The following is a 20,472-nucleotide window of genomic DNA, read 5'->3' on the forward strand; positions in this document are numbered from 1 at the left end:
ATAGCCACTTGTGATGGGAATTTAGTTTCGAACCTAATACGTTCAACGAATCAAACGAACTTATGTTGAAGTAATATCACAAAGTAGGTTCATGACCAATATTCGTCTTATGTTATTGTTATGTCTATGTTATGTTAAATGTTTGTTTGTTATGTTTTATGTTAAATTTGTGCTGGAAATGCTTTTATTTTTTTATTTTTTTTATTATTAAAATAAATATAATTTAACTGAACGAAAATTGTTTTGTAAACTAACACTCCAATTGTTAAAATATAAAAAATAAACCACGTTTCAATTCCATAAAACAATTCAATTCCATAAATAACAAAATAGATTCGTAGGGTAGCGTTGTTTCTGAACATAATTCCGTTCCGTTACAGAAATTTGGAGTTTTCCCATCACTACTCTTTAGAAGAGCATAAGAACAACTTTGAGCATCGATAACAGTGCTGAAAATCAGAGAGATATTTAGTGCAACAAAGGACTTAGAAACTGTAAGTCATTGTCTGATATCAAGTCAGTGATAGGTGTACGATATTGTTGTTATACTCGAAAATTTTGATAGAGTTTAGCCTACTGCTTATTTCAATAAACATGTCGCCTGGTGCATGAAGTGTTTAATGTTTATTTTTTGTTTCAAGTTTTAAGGTGCAAACAAGTGGATAGGCAGTGGCAGTAGATACTAAGAAGTCTTTAAAATGTATCTTTACTCGTTAAATAATAAAATTGTGAACCCTATTTCATACTCTTGGTTATGATTAGCTAAATGGGTTTCACACAATGTGCAGTTTGTTTACAATGACATTGGCTTGTGCTCGTAAACGAAGAAGCTATAGTTATATTCCATGTCATCATACCAGTCATCGGCTGGTCAATCTTAACATTCTTATCGTGAAAACGGAGCATCTCAGCAATAAACCTGTCAATCTATTACATCCCACGACGAGCCAACCATTATTCGTTTTCCAGAAAAGTGTGTATATGAGTGTGTTAGTCTGGTAATGGTTTGTCGAGTCGGAATGCAATCCATAAAGTATTTTAATATATAACCAGTTTCATAGTTACACATAGTTTGGTACATGAATTCTATTAATGATAAATGTCCTTGTAAACAATAGTTTGTCTTAAAACTAGTAAAATAACTGTTGATGTTTAACACAAAAACATCACATTCTTATAAAGTGAATCTTAACAATTTTGTTTTTTTGCAAAATCATTAAATCTTTAAATAAAAATCTACGTGGGAGGAAACATTCTCAACACGTGTGAGAGTTTGGCCTGCGCGCTGAACATTGTTACATAATGCTATTCGTTTGTCGGGCGAAAAACTAGTATCTTTCATATAAATAAAATACCGGTCAAGTTGTATTGCCAGTGAACGAAATTATTGAAGGATAGGAAATTTTACATGTATTATAATTAATTATTCAAAATTAAATCGTACATCTATGCTTTCCTCATGCAGATTCCATTTATGCAATCCGCCTATGCTATTATGCCAATTAAGCTTAACCTCATATTTCATGCATTATTTACACTAACATAAAACTTCAAAGAAATAAGATAACACATTGCAAATTTGTTTAAGAAACAAGGTATTTATAAGTATATTAGAAATTAAATATCTCAAAATAAAATATGTATTTTGAATTGAATATCTTTTAATATTCACATGATAATCTTCTTGATGTGACTATTGTGTGTTAAGCATGTGTAAAAAATGGTATGTTTTGTTAATTATACCACAGGCATAGTGATACAAAGAAGATCAAATTGTAGATAAGCTAGTTTAAAAATGTACTTTTCTGTAATGTGTTAATGATAATTTAGAAAATGTGTATACAGGATAACAAATTGTAATCTAACTAAGAAATCATCCCAATAGAGATTTGATATGTTTGGCAATTATTGAACAATTTATCTTTGGGCAGAATTATACAGATGACTTTAAATAACTATCACATGAATTAAACTTTTTTTTCGCAAGTTTTAGCCGGCCCAAGTAATTACATATACGGCATTTTATCCATCTTTTAAATCCATAAAAAAATACATCCAACATGTTATTTTTATCATTAAGCTTGAGAACTGCTTTATACTAAAAAAATCATTAAGAATGTAATGCATTACAAATGCTTGTAATGTGTTAAAAGTAGTTTCATTTTATACAGTGAAACCCCTCAAAAAGAGTACGCATTATCATACTTGTTTGCATTACGAAAGAACGTTTATGCTCATTAAATACATCTCATAACGAGCAATATAAAATGTGTTCTTGATACTTTTTTTGTTGCCGATGTGTAATCAATTTAACAATTGTTACCATTGAGCTTTTTTCTTTAATTTTGAATATTGTTCTGGCAAATGAGAATATCGACAACAGCTGAACAACAAACTCTTCCAAGACACAAACCAATTAATGTCGTTAATACAGTGAAACTCCTGGTAACGAGTACCCCTTGTTACGAGTAATTTTTGTCCTATTTTCACATGATGAGTTTAGGTGTGAATATTTGTAGTAGGTGGACGAATAATATATCATTGGAAATTAAACTTTACTCACTTTTAATGAAAAATAAACAAAAATATTTCTTTCTTGTTTTATCACCTTTTTCAGTTTGTAAAATTTGTAATAACTGAAAAAAACGAACTAAAAACAAAAAAATTTCAACTTTGGTAATTAATTTTAAAAAAGTAATTTTCTATTTCTTCATTTTATTCACCAAATCTCCCTTTACTTGTCTTTGCTGTCATTATGATTTTGATTTTTCAGAACCCATAACAGAACAGTGTATAAAATTTGAACTTAAGAAATCCCTGCTGTCAGACCATAGGCCCGATTATTAAACACAAAATGTAAAGACAAGTCGTCAAAATCGGATGATTTGTATTATGACATCCGTTTGTTGGAAAAATAAAATTTGACGAAACACAAACTCACAAGCATACTGCCAAAATATGTATTATGAAACACAAACGGAAATCCAAAATTGTCAAACTGCTTTCCGTCAGCTTTTTGTCACGGAAAGGCGCCAATCTCAGATTGTTTGACCGACAAAACACAACAACAAAGTTCTTGCTGTTGCTTTCACGACAAAATATAAGTATTTTATTTCAGAAATAATCAAATTTTATCATTTTAAACAAAAAAATCGTACTGCCATATCCATATAAATGGCGATAAGCTGGAGATACTGGTAACGTGCTGCTGTTTTGGGATAAGAAGCTGCTGTTATTTCCTTCCTCTGTTGCTCTTCGATGGTAGTCGAAAGATGAAGGGCTCACGCTCCCGGTTTGCGTTCAAAAGCATTGGATTCCAGCAACTTCTTCAGTGAGTGACTGCTTCAACAACCAACAGCATAGGCACATGTAATTATCACTTCTAACACTGCATACATTTTTAGGAATAACAAAGACTCAGAGGGCTCGATCTTCGCCAGAATGTCAAGGAAAATTACCTTCGATACACGAATTTTTTTCTTAAATCTGAAATAAACAACCACGAAATGAAACATGTATAACACGGTTTGCACAAATGATCCGCATGCTTAACTCACGCTTGGTTAGAAAACTGTAACGGGTCGAAAACACTTCGAAGCAGTCGGCGCTGTTTTGCCAGATCTACCGTTGTTTCTTCTTCACTGCTGCTATCATCACTTACGAAGTGCGAGAAAATCATCTCGATGTTTTAAACAAGGATTGTTAGCTTGATAAACGATCGTTTCTTAAATAAACTTGTTTACGATTTTTTTATTTTGATATTGAACATTTTGACACATTGGCAAAGGGTGTGACACAGCTTTAACGAATTTTTTTTTAACAAAACCTGTCTGTCACAAGAACGGTTTCAAAATGCATGCCTATTTTTCGTTTGTCTGGACGCACTTGTCTTGTGTTATTTCCGTTTGTGTTTAATGATCGGGCCTCATATGTTCCTTGGAGGTGATAATGTGGCCGATAAAGTGTGTCAGTCTTGCGATAGAAATCCGCAGATCCCAGTATCGTCAACGTTTTCACGTATCGTTCCGTAGTCTTGCGATCGACTTCCACCGATTAGTCTTGCGTGAATACAAAATACTGCGGGTTTAAAAAAAGTAAAAATCCCAAACACGCCGCAACGCCAACATACGTTCTATTGAGTGTGCGGTTGTGCAGATGAACGATTTTTATATGGCGCGCGGCTCCTAACATGTTTAAATTCATTTTTCACATTTGAAGTTTAATGATAAGTCCGAATTTTTGACAGCATGTTAAAGACAGGTAAAGGGAGGTTTTGTGAAAAAAATGAAGAAATAGAAAAGTACTTTTTTAATCCATTACTCAAGCTGAAAAATGTTGTTTTTCGTGCGAATTTTTAAAGTTTGTAATAAAAAAGGTGATATAACAAGATTAAAATATTTTTGTTTTATTTTTCATTAAAAGTGAGTAAAGTTTTCTTTCCAATGATGTATTATTCGTCCACCTACTACAAATATTCACACTTAAACTCATTACAGGGTTTTCGAGGATTATATAGACATGTTCAGCGAGTTGTAGATTCGTTCAGGTATATAATAGACTCTTTCAGCGAGATATAGAATTGTTCGGATGTAGGCGTAGACATGTTCGGTTATACTGTAGAGCTGTCACTTTCGTTCCCCTTGGACTGCAGCTTGGATCATTCTCATCAGAAGGTAAACAAACGGTTTTCGTAAAAATATGCTTGTTTTAACTAATTCATTTATTAAACAGCTTGGAGAATGATTATTAGCTACTTTTAGGACTTTTAAGAATGAAAAATTGAACCCTGCGATACAGTGTGTAAACAAAACAAATGACAGCACTATAGAATTGCTGAACATGTCTACGCCTACATCCGAACAATTCTATATCTCGCTGAAAGAGTCTATTATATGCCTGAACGAATCTACAACTCGCTGAACATGTCTATATAATCCTCGAAACCCCTGTATGTGTAAATAGGACAAAAATTGGAAAGATTTTTCAAGTTTCTACCAGTTATAACGTCTGAAGCTGAAGTGATAGAGTGATAATATTATCTTTGTAATAAACACGATATTTTTTTCAATCAGAGAAAATTTTTATTTTGATTTTCGACCGCCCTTGGCCTGCTATAGTATGTTGCCATGGTGTAGTGGTTGCCGTGGCGATGTTCGATGTAGTACTAAGAGCGGCAGTATAAAACTGATTGGTGTAGCAAGCCTCATTGAAAAACTGGTAAAGATGGTACTCCCGCTGCGCAAAGCGATCGAAAATTTCTCAACCTCTCGCTCAATTTAGCTAGAGATCAAGAACCAATAATGATAAAGCGAGATGAAAGAATGGGGAAGAAGGAAAGGAGAGGAGAAAGAGAACGTGGATGTAAACTATTTTTCGACCATTATCATTTTTGCGCCAACACGGTCGCTTTTTTGTCAGAAAGAGACATACACATACATCGCGCTCTCTTGAACGACCGTAAACGCTTCAATCGATCAAGAGCTTCGATCGGTTCTTCGGACGTTTCTGCTTGCTTTCTCGATCGGTTTCGGCGGAAAGCGAGCTAGAAACCGAGCTCAAAAAACTGCTTGATTTTGTTGAGCGGGGGATGAAAAGATAACCCTTAACCGTTGTATCAATGACCAAATTTACACCTTCATCTCTACGACCGGCATACCCGGGTATTCCATACATTATGTATGGGGGATTAAACTATTTTGTGCTAAAACTTTAATAGCTTCTGTTCTAATCGTAGTTTTTGAATGAAATTTGACATCGTGTTATTTGTAGAATTTTAAAAATTCATTTAATAATTACTTGATTACTCGTGTTGGTACCAATAATAAGTCAATGATACTGCATATATTATGGCATTAATCATATTTTATTTTCAATTTTTTTAACGTGTAGTTCAAACGTAGGAAATATACTTCAAGTAAATTAAATTAATTATGAATATATAAGCTTAATTTTCATTCAGCAAAACAAAAAAGAGTAAGAAAATTAAATTTGATTTGATTTCAGTCTCCACAATGATCACACTTTGTTATAATTTTGGAGTGATGAGCACAAACTGGTTTCTTACATTCATCACAAACTTTTTTAGTAGACCCTTTTTTAACACAAAGGAAACAAGTCCCGGTGTGCTTAACCCTATCACTAGCGTCCAGTTTAGTTGGAGTCATTGTTTCATTAGTAACTGGTGCTTTTATATGACCTCCTTTCATAACCACTACGTGGCCCGAAGTGACGTATAATTTGTATATTATTTGATTGAATTTCTATTTCTGGCATTGCCAATTGTTCACACAGTTGTTGAAGGAACATACGTCTCTTGTTTGTGGACGTGTTATACTGAGGATTATTTTCTTTGTACAATATGAATACAGCAAAAGCTGCTACATCTAACATATTGTAAAAAAGCCAGTGGCCACCTATTGGTTTTTCTTTTTGTTGTATATTCTGACAAATACTTGTCCATATTGTGGGCACCGCCTTTCAATTTGTTGTAGTCGTCGATCATTTTAGGCTTATTCTTAGGTCCTGTTATAAGTGGCGCGTTAAACGGTGGGCGGACTGGGCGGCCGCCAGGGGCCCCGTCGATCTAGGGGGCCCCGTCATTGTGGATGTTCGACTTCGTACCGATTCGTGGAGCGTGCCTGCTTTTAACGCAAAACCTTAAATTTTCACGCGGGGCCTTTCTCAACTTTTGTGGTCAACTGACAAATAGGGGAAATCGGGAAGGGGTGGTATTTATATGTCCAAAAAGAAACTGTGCCATGTTAATATTAAAATGATGTTTTATCACTATTTACATACAACTTTTTGCGTGAAGACAAGATAAAAAACCGTTACAGCTATGCTGAAACTAAAACTCAAAGGTGGTTTACGGGGCCCCAACTATTATGTGGACTCTTCGATGAAGGGGCCCCTTCGGTAAGGGCCCCCGTCGGTAAGGAGGCCCCGTCGATAAGGGGCCCCGTCTATAAGGGGCCCCGTCAATGAAGGGCCCGTCCATTTGGTGTCTTGGTGTGGATGGTCGATGCACGAGCTCACCAAAAAAAACGCGGAGACACTTGCTGCTAAAATCCAATGCACAGCACACAGAACAGAACGCTGCGTTTAACCACAAAGAAAACCCGTTTCAACAGCCACAAGCACACATCATACACAGACAAAAATTTAAAGGCCCCTAAACAAAATTTCAATACACCGGCTCGTAGCCGGAGAAATTAGCAGGAAAAAATGACACCAAGCTCGCGTCGCTTTAAAAAGCCTAGGAAGGTCGTTTGGTCAACGGTGGGTTCAGTGGGTTGAGGTTTCATTCAAGGAATGGTTAAATCGATGTCATTGTGTGCGCTCTTGGCTGGGATGAACCGTCCTGTTCTTGTATACGGGGCCCCTGCTACCGCTTTGCGATTCTGTGCCAAAAGCAGACAGCTGTTTCACACGAAAAATGGTATTCACATTCCTGGCCTGGGATAGTGGATTGTGTGTGTCTTTTAATGCAAAAACTAAAATTTTCATTCTTGGCCCTAATCGAACACATCCAGTTTGTGGACCGAAGAGAAGGGGAAATGGGAAAGGTTTCAGTTAGAAGAAAGGGGGGAAGGGTATAAAAATACTCAAGGAACCTATGGAACATGTTCATTTATATATGGTTTTTATCGACTATTTCAAGTTTTGCGAATACAACAAGAGCAAAAACCGTTACAGCTGCATCTACATACAGCCATACACAGCCATAATACGAAGAACAATCTCCATTGCCGCGTCCATTTGGGGCCCCGTTGATGATCCCGTCGATTGAGGGGCCCCTTCTATTTGGTGTTGTCAACCCAATATACCTCCATTTCCCCCCGGGGGTTATGTTTACAATCAGATTTACTATTACTACCAGACCTATCCGAAGCATATTTATTTTATTTATCATAAGCATTTTACTATCAGAAGCAGAAAACATTTGCCTTTTTAACATGTGCAATATTTTTGTTTAACACGTGCACCTTATTTGGAAGCGTAGAACGCTGCGATACATGGCCACAGCTCAAAACAATATCATTTCATCATCGTTGGCCCAATGCATTGAACGTTACGCGCGAGTTGGGTAAAGCGAAGATCCGTTATGCCTCACGCAAACTACTTGCACATACGACATTAAAAGGCTCCGAAACCGATCTCAACACAACGGTTCGTAGCCGGAGAAATTAACAAGAAAAATTGGCTGACACCAAGCACGCTCTTTTTATCTGTTGAGGTTTCATTCAAGAATCGATTCCGATGTCGATGTGTGCGCTTTTTAATTTGGCCTGTGTCTATGTTATCACGCAAAAACTAAGAACTCGTGCCCCTGCTATTTTTTGGGGACTGGACGAAGTGATGGTGGAAAAGCAAGCTGTTGAAGGGTTTGGGTCAAATTTGGAAGGGTTGGCGGAAAGGAAATATCGATATGAATGATCGCGTAAAATTTGACGGCAGCGGTGGGCAAAGTCCGGCCCGCCACAATATGCAGTCAGGCCCGAGAAAATATTTGCGCGATTTTGAAAGATAGGAAGATCCTATTCATTACAAATTAACTGAACATATTTTAATATGACAATTCATATCGTTGAACTATTCCAAATTTGATCACCATAACATGGATTGTCTGACCAATCAATATGGTCAAATTTGAGGAGAAATTAAAAAATAGAAACGAATAATTCCATAAAAACCTGACTGTTGATTTTACGAGAACAATGGTTACACACTATTGCTTTTTAAGGATGCAACGATTTTCTTGGAGCTTTTTTTTAAAGAAATGCACTATCAATTGGTCTGACCTGGCCTTACTTGTCCGTGGCCTCATAATAGTACTGAACGATTGTACGATTGTCTCGATAATTTTTCAGCTGTTAAGGTTTTTGTACCATCTTCAGATATATCCTGAAAACATTTTGCAACATGGAAGGAAGGGTACATTCAGAAGCGATATTGCGATTTTGCTTAATTGTTTTGAACTTTTTATGACTTTTGCACAGTATGCTGCAGACTCTTAATTGAAGAATCTTTACAATCAATTTTAGTTATTTAATAAAATGAATTTGAAACTTGCTTGGATGATATAATAATTTAAGAAAACCAATAACCAATCGCATTTTTTAATATCGTAAACCAGTTATTTGGGTATTAACTGTAATAATATAATAATATATGTGTAAAAAAATGCATTCTCCTGGCCCTCACCGCTCGATCATTTAGAAAGCAGCTGATCTAAAGCAGTGGTCTCCGACCTGTGGTCCGTGGATTACTTGAGACAAACATACTGCAATACAAGGTATTTCCAGTTACTTTCGAATGAAAATATTGTTTTTCCCGCGTGCAAGAAGTTATCGCTCTGAACGATTGAAAATGAAGTGGCCGTAATTCGAAGCAAGACGGTACTTCAGTATTCATTGTAAAGGTAAACACCAACGTAAAAGCAAAATATTGTTTTATGCTCACGATGACGATTTTAAATCAAATCGTCCGTATTATGAAACACGAGCTAGAAACTGTAAAGTAGGTAAGAGAAAATATCGTTTAGAACCATCGTTCTTGTCAATAAAAGACAAATGTAACTAGCTTAGCGAAAACGATAACTTTCCGACCTTTAACTTCTTTTGAGTATAGATAAAACCAACTCCGATCATGGCAGGTCAGATTTGTTCGGATTGTCAGGATAGGACTAAGCCCATCCATCATCTATCGACTTCTCATTTAAGGAGTTTAGTTATGTCCTCCTACCCAAGGTAATCCCTCTAAACTCCAACGTCCTAAAGGTTTTTATGATCGCCTAGACGATCAAGTGTCGAAAGTCCGCTTCGAAACAGTATCCACAGTACCCAAAATTTGAACATACTACAAAGCCTTTCTGATATTACTGATTGTTTAGTAATTGATATCGATTAAAAATTGGCGAAAAAAGTATTGAAATTGGGGTTTTTATTGATGCGCGGGTGGCAGTCCATGCTGCTCTTGTTCATCTCTGTTTCATAAAGATTTATACAGATGTGAACTGTATTTTGTCGAAACAAGTTTGTTGATTTGGTATGCACTCACTGTTATCATGAAATTTCAGCAAGAACAGCAAAGTGGTGTGAAGATTTTTCTCAACCAAAACGTTAATCCCGCAAGCCGAATACGCACCTAAAATTTATCGGGGTGTAAGCGGTTGCCAAATCAAATGTTTGTTCATCACGAACAAGTGGGCATCGCATTATGTTTTCTTTTGAAGCTCAGAAATGTCGTTTTGACAGAATAAATAGCTGCATTTTCAGTAATTTGTTTTACTGATATTCAGTGAAACGAGAAAACCATGTATTACTCAATAGCTTTCAGTAAAAAATGTAACTGCAGCAAACTTATAAAATTTGCAGTGTATGATTCGTACACCAAACCTGTCTCTGTAAAAAGTTATTAAAGATTAAAAATCGAAATCAAACCCGGGTATCCGGTTGTAGAGTTGACGGTTAAGGCGAGACAACAAGCTGATCCAAAAATAGGGCCAATTAGAAACAAGTCCGGCAGCGGTCACAAAACAGCGTCAAGCGGGGTCAAGACTGATCAGCTGACGAAGAATAGGCGCCATCGAGGAAGTTAGTTACCAATTATCTACAAGAGAAAACAGACCAATTTTTAAACTGTGCAGCGAAAATTTATAATACGCGAGCGCCAGTTCTAAGAAGGTCTAAAACGCTACTCAAATAAATAGATTGTTACCAGGCGTAACAACAACCGTGGCAGGTCATCTTCGACAACAAAAAACGTAACCATGGCAGGTCATCTTGAACCTGCGTTCTGCGTTCCGTTCTTTTTCTCCAGATTGGCAGGTTCGTTCCGTTCCTCAATTTTCGGAACTATTCTCATCACTTATTCAGATGTCAAATCCGTACAATTTTCTCCATCAATTGTTAAATGAAAAATAATTTGGATTTTTTTTCAAAGTTTTAAATCACAAAAAAAAACAGAAATAACCGAATCAAATAAGTAAAAAAAATACATAAATAAATAAAATTCAATCAAAAATCAATTTTAATCGAGTAAATTTTGGGTATAAAACGCGATATTCGACTTACGCGAAAATCCGAGTTACGCGAATGTCTCCGAAACGCGTTATTCGCGTAACTCGGGGAAAAACTGTATCATCAACGTTTTCAGGTATCATCAACGTTTTCAAGCATCATATCGTAGTCTTAGCATTGGCTAAGACAAATTCGGGAAGGGGTCCCGCGGTCTTGAGATAAAGTGTGAAACCCTGTAATATTTGGGTTTCGTTTGTATGGTGAAACAGCAAGAGAGTGAGGGGCTAAGGGTATCGCTGAAAAAAAAATTAAAAGGGGAGAATTGGCTCTTGGCTATGTTTCTGCCAAGGGCGCAAGATGACCACGATACGTGGCTTTGTATATATATCCATTTTTCATGACATGGAACCAATTATTTCACTTTTAATACAAATTGTATGAAAAAGTGTATGATAACGAGTTTTTTGCATAAGGAGTGAGTCATTGGAAAGTAGACTTGTGATAAGGGGTTTTACTGTATTCTTTATATAACTATAGAGGGCCCTGTGTAAAAATATTTAAAATAAGACATAGTGGTCATATTTTTACTATATAACTAGTCTTACACATGATACCTGATTTTTTTTTATTTCAGGTTTTTTGATAGCGAATTTACGTGATATATTCATATTGAGAGTGAGTCAGAAACGAGTGATGAGTGAGAAAAATATATAACATTGAAAACAGTGCTGTGGTTACAATCGTATAAAAAACTAGCATAAATCTAATAAAAGAACAAATTTTTTCCCTTAAAACCAATATTCAAATCCACTTTAAAGTAACGTTTTTGTGTTAGACACGACTAAAAACGCACTACAACGAAAAGGTACAACAACTAATCGCAGCAATGGGAAAGAAAAACTCCAAACTAAAACAAGACGCCATCGATCGTCTGACGACAGCAACGTACTGTAAGTATTAAAAACTGTTAGTACATACACCGATTTGGAGTTTAAAAAAAAAAAAATGTGCGCCGTATTTGAACTTTATTTATCTGTAAGTAAACAGTTGACGCTCGACTGAAGTATTGATGCCTATCTGAACTTCGTTCAACCGTTACTAAACAAGTTAAACCCCTAAGTTGATCCGTTTGCTGTATGGAGTTAGCACTATTAAATTAGAGCAAAAGCAATGTTCTATTTACAATGGAACCTCCTTGGTTTTTGAACGCAGCGGATCAAAGTATTTCGAACAATTCGTTCTAATCCGCTTGCCATCACCACGAACTAAAAACGACGTGTCGACACGCGCGAAATGTGAGTCGAAGAATAACCACCGAATTAAGAACATCGAATCGTAAACCGAACCAAACCTCTTCGCTCCATGTGTGAAATGTGAAAGAACTTCCTCCTTCCATACAGTCCACTCTCCAAAAAAAACTTGTGTTCGTCTTTCCTCGCAGTCCAACCAAGCAATTTATATTAAGCTCTAAACAATTTAATTTTTACAATTAAACAAACCAAAGAAACGAATAAATGTACAGTAATATTAAGGAAAGCAAGTGTTTAGTAGCAGCTGAGTAATGTTCAAAAAGGCATCAGAATTTCAAATGGCCGTCAAATGTTTACGAACGATGTTCGAAAGCATCCAAACATTGTTTACTTCAGCTCAAAAACGGTGTAAATTAAAATAATTTGAGTCATCTTTATTAAACACTGTTTTCTGGCTAAGTTATCAATGTGAACAGCATTATTCAAAACATTCAAGAAGTTCCAACAGCTGGTATGATTTTTGACAGCTTGGCTGTTAAAAACTTTGCGCGTAATTACTTTAAACCGGGCTTGCTTGGTAACCTTCTGACTAAGCTTAAAACTAAAAGGAAATTCGATTGAATTTTATTCTACACATATTGTTCTGATACATTAAATATCTTCCAAGATGTTTGTTATAAGAAGAAATTTTATGAGTTTTCGCTTACATTTGGGATTTGAGATGGTAAATGGCACGTTTGGTAGTGTATCCATGGCAATCGCTGAGAATATGACCAACAGTAATTTTCGCCACAAAAGCTGCATAACGGTGGGCTGGACTTTTATAGGAGATAGGAGTGGGTAAACCGGGTGTGCAATAGCACTCGTTGGTTGCGACTGGAGTGTGTCTTTCCAGGCTATTATTGATGGTTTGATGGCTCGAATTTTTTTATTTCCCATTCTAGATGAGGTTCCAGTTTTGGTTGATTATTGCTTTGCTCTAGTTGTTGAATGCTCTGCGGGCTATTGCAGTGTTTTGTTACAAACTTGACTTTATTTTTAAACTGTACAAGTGCAAGGCTCATTCTGTCCCCAACCACGAAGCGAATCAGACGTGATCGATATGCGCTCCAAGTGGATGGATTTTTTGCGGACAACAAGCCACTGACCTCGACCATACGCACTAGTGATGTGCTGTATGGAGCGCACCCACGGCTCCGATCCGACTCCGACTATTGTTAGTTCGGTTCCGACTCCGGCAAAATGGAACCACTAGATCCGCCCGGAGTCGGAGTCGTTCGGAGTCGTCCGAAGTTGACCGGAGTCGTCCGGAGTCGACGACTCCGAACGACTCCGAACGACTCCGAACGACTCCGAAAGACTCCGAACGACTCCGACTCCGAACGACTCCGACTCCGAACGACTCCGAACGACTCCGAACGACTCCGACTCCGAACGACTCCGAACGACTCCGAACGACTCCGAACGACTCCGAACGACTCCGACTCCGAACGACTCCGACTCCGAACGACTCCGAACGACTCCGGGCGACTCCGACTCCGGGCGACTCCGGACGACTCCGAACGACTCCGACGACTCCGAACGACTCCGAACGACTCCGAACGACTCCGGGCGACTCCGACTCCGAACGACTCCGAACGACTCCGAACGACTCCGAACTACTCCGAACGTCTCCGGACGACTCCGACTCCGGACGACTCCGGACGACTCCGGACGACTCCGAACGACTCCGGATGACTCCGGATGACTCCGACTCCGGGCGACTCCGGGCGACTCCGTACGACTCCGGACGATTCCGAACGACTCCGAATATTGCAGCGCGGACCTACCTTCCGGAGTCGATTCCGAATTTATCGGAGTCGGATCGGAGTCGACTCCGGATTTTTGCCAACTTTTCCCATCACTAATACGCACTGCAAAGGAATACGTGCGAGAACGATCGGAAAGCGATCTGTGCTTAGTGTATAGTGCGTACAGTGTGTAGTGCGTAGAGTTGTGTGCAGCACGTGTATACGCGCTGCGTGTGTACTGTAGTGTAGGTTTGTGAGTGTAGAGCGCATTCGTCGGACAGGTGCGTAGCGCTCGTTCGTCGTGTACTCTCGCTCTCGTGTGTCTATTTGTGGTAAGTGATCCTCTCTTGTTTACCTATCCTTTCTCGTCACACAGTTGGGTTTCTTTCTCTCACTCGGACTCTCTCATGGAGGCGGAGCCGATGGATGAATCGGAGGAGGGCTTTACTACAGTGAAGCGAAAAAGTTCTGATCCAGGACATAATGCGAAAAAAAAGGCTTGTAATGAGCCCTTACTTTCAACGTCCCGTGATCAATTCTTGGGTCAATCGTTAAAATGGAATCCCAGATTCCGAGCGTATCCCGCATCTTATAACGGGATACATGATGTATTTTTCATGCCGAAAAATAAACAGCTCGATGAAAGAGCAATTACGGCATCCGTTTATAAAAAATATCCAGGTGTCTGATGATTTAGATTACCCCTTAGAGGATATCCTAAAGTACGGACAAGGGGCTTTTCTACACCAATCATCCCCTCGGGTAAAGGTCCTTGAAATTAAAAAAACTTTACGCTTCAAGTGCGGTCGATGGAAAGAAGGTGTTCCGTGAGACTTACTCACTCCGGATCACCTTCGCGGGTACAGTCCTGCCAAACACGCTGTACATTGAAGGGCTCAGAGTGCCCATCCGTCGACCATTTGTGCAAGAAATTGCATGCTGCACAAAATGTAGCCAGATTGGACATTCAGAGCCTTACTGCACAAACTCCGTGAAGTGCAAGGCCGAAACCCAGAAACGCATTCACTGCAAGCAGGAATGGCACGAAATATCGTTGCGTTCTGTGTACCGAAAAAAACAAACAGAACACAAACGGGCCGTTTTGCAGAATACAAGAGGGTCGTACACCGATGTTTTGAAGTCCACCTCAAGTGTGAAGCAGTTCGATAACCTTTCCCTATTGGAGGGTAATGAACCGTTGCCCAATCTGGCACCATTAAATGGAGTTAAAAGATTGCATACAGCACGGGTACCAAACAAAAAGACGATAAAAAAATTGTTAAAGCTTCACCCAAAAAGGCACCTCGATGTCACGACAATGCGACCCCACGCCAACCCCAGGGCTCCAAACCCCCCCGTGACGCTCGCACCCATCCACGTTCCCGTAACCCTTCCAATCCCAGCAATCCGGCGTTCCCTAGCGAACCCAGATCTTTCTCCAGGCCATCCCTCCCAAGCCTGACAGAGATTTTACACTCTCTCCTTAACTCCCTACACCTCCCGGAACCCCTTACTGGTTTGATTCCCCTGGCATTTCCTTTCCTAAGAGGAATGGTCAAGCAGTGGTTATCAAAATGGTCTTTGATTGATGATGGTCCTTGTCTTAGTATGATGGTCCGTTTGGATGATTAATGCCTCCAATGACCACTATACTACAGTGGAACTGCTGAAGTTTTTTAGGTAAATTTGACTCTTTTAAAGAACTTATAGGGCAACACAATTGTAACGCATTTGCCCTAAGTGAATCTTGGCTCTCACCCGATAAAAATATTACCTTCCCGGGATATAATATTATTCGTCAAGATCGACATGATCCAGCTAATGATAGGCGTGGTGGGGGAGTGTTAATTGGTATTCAAAGTAGTCACAGCTTCTACAGAATACCCCTCCCCACACCCGAGGTAATCGAATACGTCGCGATCCAGGCAAAGCTAGGGGATCTTGACGTTTCTATTGCTTCAATTTATATTCCATCGGGAGCCAATCTGGATCCAAAGAAGATCAACAAGGATCTTGAGACAGTAGTAATGGTACTACCGAAACCATTTTTCATCCTGGGCGACTTTAACGCCCATGGATCAGATTGGGGTTGCACGCATGACGATAATCGTGCACCAATCATTAGGGATATTTGCAACACACACAGTTTGACAATTCTAAACTCTGGTGAAGCAACTAGGGTGCCCTCACCTATGGCACGACCCAGCGCAATAGACCTATCTCTTTGTTCGTCGTCTTTAGGGCTAAATTCTATGTGGAAGGTAATCCAAGACCCGCTTGGCATCGACCATCTGCCAATAAAGATATCGATTATCAAGAGAAGTCGCACAGTCGATCAAGTCCCCGCTAATTGTGACTTAACGAGGAACATCGACTCGACGAAATACGGCGACCAAATGACCGCTTTGCTAAGCCGCGTAGAACCCAGTTTCTCCGTAAATGAAGAGTATACAAATCTCGTTATGGCGATAAACGAGTGCGCCCTCGGTGCCCAAACGAGGCCGCCCCCCCAGGCAAGGATTTTTAAAAGACCTCCCACTCCTTGGTGGGACGCGGATTGTAAAGCGGCATTCTCAGCGAAGCGGAAGGCTTTTGCCAGGTATAGAGACACCGACTCCATGGATCTATACATCCATTATAGAGGCCTGGAGCGTAGGTGCAAAAACTTGCTTAAAGCAAAAAAAAGGTCATACTGGCCGAGGTATGTCAAAAACATCAAGCCTTCCACTTCGCTAACGGAGCTTCAGAGCATGGCGAAAAGGATGCGCAACAGCAAAGCAACAAACGAGAGCGAAAGGGTTTCTGGGGCATGGCTAGAGCCATTTGCACAAAAAGTCTGCCCTAATTTCGCTCAAGCACCTCCATTTCAACAGAGTGCTCATGGGAGTGATCCGCAAATGGATTCACCGTTCACAATGGTTGAGCTATCGCTTGCTCTGTACTCCAGCAATAATTCGTCTGCAGGACTGGATCTGATTCGGAACAAATTGCTCCATAATCTGCCAGATCTGGCGAGGAAACGGCTGTTGAGATTATTCAACATTATGTTGAAGCTTAACACCGTCCCGTTGGAGTGGAGAGAAGTGAAAGTAGTCACCTTGTTGAAACCTGGCAAACCGGCATCAGACTATAATTCTTATCGACCGATAGCAATGCTATCTTGCCTGCGAAAACTATTTGAGAAAATGATTCTTTTTAGACTGGACCATTGGCTTGAATCCAAAGGCCTCTTGTCAAGTACAGTATCGGACATAATGATAGGGCCTTGGTTTTTTCAACGCACCATGCACCCGTTCGGACAGGTATATGTGTGGTTTGTATGTGTTTGTGTGTGTGTGTGCATGAGTGTGCATGTGTGTTAATTGTATGTGTTTGTGTGCATGTGTGTGTGAGTGTGTATGTATGTTTGAGTGCGTATTGGTGTGTGTGTTTGTGTCACAAGTATGTCGTTCCGGATAGATTTGTTAGTAGTTTTTTTTTGTGTTTTTGGTTAGGTTTTTAATGTAATAAGCAGGTCCACCGCCCTCGCGATCAGTGTTCCTTTGATATATTAACAATTTCACGGTCTTCTTTCGCCGTGGTCTTCTGAGGACGTCCGGTTGACTTGCGCGTTTCGGTTGTCCAAGCGCATTTCGGTTGTCTAAGCACGTTTCGGTTGTCCGAAGCGCGTATGCCACAAAAGTGCGCGATCGTTCCATTACGAACTCGATCGTTTAGCGCTTTATGCCAGCCGCCACCATTCGCTTTATGATATGGCGCTGATAATCGGTACAATGTTTACCTCGACCCATTGTTACTAACATTGCTTGCTTGGATCGTCAAGTATGCACTGGTTAAAAACTTGGACACGGCTTATCCCGTGCTCTGCATGCGTTCTGCTTCTATACGTGATGAATTACATCGTTGTAGAGCAGCGAAAAAAGCGTATGGATAAAAACTATCAATGAATAAGCGAGTGAGCGTCTACCCATTTAAATCGAGAACAGAATACTGCCGCGCTCATGAAACAAAACGCCCATTGCGCCCCACCTGCGTTTTCGTCCGAGGAACCAGCGCTGCTGTCGATGCAAATTTTAGCTATTATCGTAGTGTGAACGCACGCTGTTTAACATGATAACACACATCATCAGAATACTTTCAACGCGCACACACACACCTTGTTGTACAATTTTTATGTCAACAATATAGAAACTTGCCTTGCACCTGGCTGTAGCCTTAGGCAATTGGCGGACGACGGTGTTGTATCACTCGCCAGCAACAACATCGCCGGCCTTCAAAGTCCTTTGCAAACCACACTTAACAATTAAGAAGTGTGGGCCACAAACCTAGGTATCGAGTTTTCTCCAGAGAAAACGGAAATGCTGATATTCTCTTTCTTTTACAACACTGAGAGTAATAGACGCTTGAATTTGGTTGACCCAAAGGTCGATATCTCTTTATATGGTAAAAAGATATCCATTGCCAGATCTTTTCGATACCTAGGGGTTTGGTTTAATAGCAAAAATGTATGGAGGACACATATTAACTATCTGGTACAGAAGTGTCCAAGAAGAATCAATTTTCTCAGAACGATTACCGGACTCTGGTGAGGAGCACACCCCAAAGACGTCCTTAACATATATAAGACTACGATACTGTCCGTCTTGGAGTATGGTTGCATATGCTTCCACTGGGCAGCCAAGTCGCATTTAATCCGACTTGAGAGGATTCAGTATCGCTGTTTTAGATTCGCGCTAGGTAGTATGAAGTCGACTCATAACATGTCACTCGAAGTGATGTCCGGAGTGATGCCGCTAAAGCTACGTTTTGAGCTACTATCGCTTCGCCTTTTCGTCCGCTCTACAGTATCAAATCCCTTGATAATCGAGAACTTTGAAACACTGCAAGAGATAGGTTCTAAATGCAAAATCATGAAGGTCTATCATGATTTTGTTTCTTTACAGGTGCACCCTAGTACTTCTCAAAGTATAACTAGTGCCAGCTTACCAGAGTCCTGCAGTTCCATTTTAAGTGTAGATACCTCACTGAAGGAGGAAATTGAAGGTATCCCCGATAACCTTCGCCGGATGACAATTCCCAGCAAATTTGTGGAAAAACATGGCCATGCTAACAGTAACCATTTTTATACTGACGGATCCTCATCAGAGCAGGGCATTGGATTTGGTGTATACAACACGTGCTCCGAAGCATTCTTTAAATTACGCCAACCATGGTCAGTATATGTAGCGGAGCTCGCCGCAGTCTTTTATGCCTTATTATTAGTGCAGTGGCGGATTTTCCTATAAGCGGACTGAGCGGCCGCGGGGGGCCCCGACTGAAAAGGGGCCCCGAGTACAAGGCCTGAAGCTAGTTTTTTTGTATGACCAACAAGTATTTGTGTGTTTTCCTCAACGGTTAAAACAATCACACACTCAGAAAAGAAAGATAAAGGATTGCTGGATGGTGTGCGAGTGTGAGAGTGATTAACTTACAGGGCTTGCAGTCCAAGAAACAACTGTTCAGATGCATACTACATTTATCTTCTCCAATCGTCAACGCCACGGTGTGCGTGGTATGTCCTGATGGCTACACAAACAGGCTATCGCTATAAATATTTGGACAGTTATTTATTGTTCTGTAACCCTGTATTATCACCACCTGGGGGAGCTCTGACCTTGAACACAACTACAAAAGCGAATTCGCTTGTACAGTCTGTTCCCGAGTTACGCGGTTTATGCGGTCCCGAGAATCCGCGTAACTCGAATACCAGCGTAATTCGAATTTCGCGGTTTTCGGCCCAAATACAACTGACTTTTGGTAGTTTTTATTTATTTTAATTTTTCATACACTTTATCAATTATTTGATACGTTTCGTGCAGAACACTCGTATATTTTTGGCTTTTAAGTGGATTGAATTTATTAGCAAAAACGCAATTTATACTGCATTGGACGTTTGTTCAAGAAAATTGTACGGATTTGAAATTTCATTTTTCAAATTTAGAAAACCGCTTATCGCTGAATCTGCGTAAGTAACTCCAGAACAGACTGTATGAGCAATCAGTTTAACTTGCTCTGAATAAGAATGACAAAGGATTACAAAAGATAGCTGCACGGTGCACGAGTGTGAAAGTGATCAGACAATTATCACACCCGCTCGTGCAGCTATCTTTTATTGTTCTCTTTCATTCTTGCAGACTTGCACACTACCAACGAAGCAACGCTGATTGATTTTACCGTTCCAAATCGGTCAGTTCTAAATCGCGTTGAAACACACGTTGGAGTCAGCACACTTTCACAACTGCACAGTCAATTGTTCTTGGTCATCTGATACGTCGCAACTGGGGTTTAGTGGTTTAATCTGCTTTTTTCAAATTTAATGGTTAAAACATCAAAGTTATTTTTACATTCTATTTTTTAATGTTTTACTGAATT

General features: G+C 39.6%; 1 protein-coding gene across 8 annotated transcripts in view; it reads left to right on the forward strand.

Annotated features, from left to right (window-relative positions):
- The first annotated feature begins 409 nt into the window (after positions 1–409).
- Positions 410–20,472, forward strand: part of LOC11175752 (frequenin-2) — a 152,816-nt gene continuing 132,753 nt past the window's right edge. The window contains exons 1-2 of one of the 8 annotated variants that reach the window (XM_061641175.1): positions 410–494; positions 11,656–11,971. In XM_061641175.1, coding sequence (XP_061497159.1) covers positions 11,908–11,971 — 64 coding nt within the window. In that variant the 5' untranslated portion in view covers positions 410–494; positions 11,656–11,907. The other 7 variants (XM_061641192.1, XM_061641206.1, XM_061641173.1 and 4 more) reach the window with 7 other exon arrangements.

The sequence above is a fragment of the Anopheles gambiae genome, chromosome X, assembly GCF_943734735.2.
Source record: "Anopheles gambiae chromosome X, idAnoGambNW_F1_1, whole genome shotgun sequence".
Taxonomy (NCBI): Eukaryota; Metazoa; Arthropoda; class Insecta; order Diptera; family Culicidae; genus Anopheles; species Anopheles gambiae.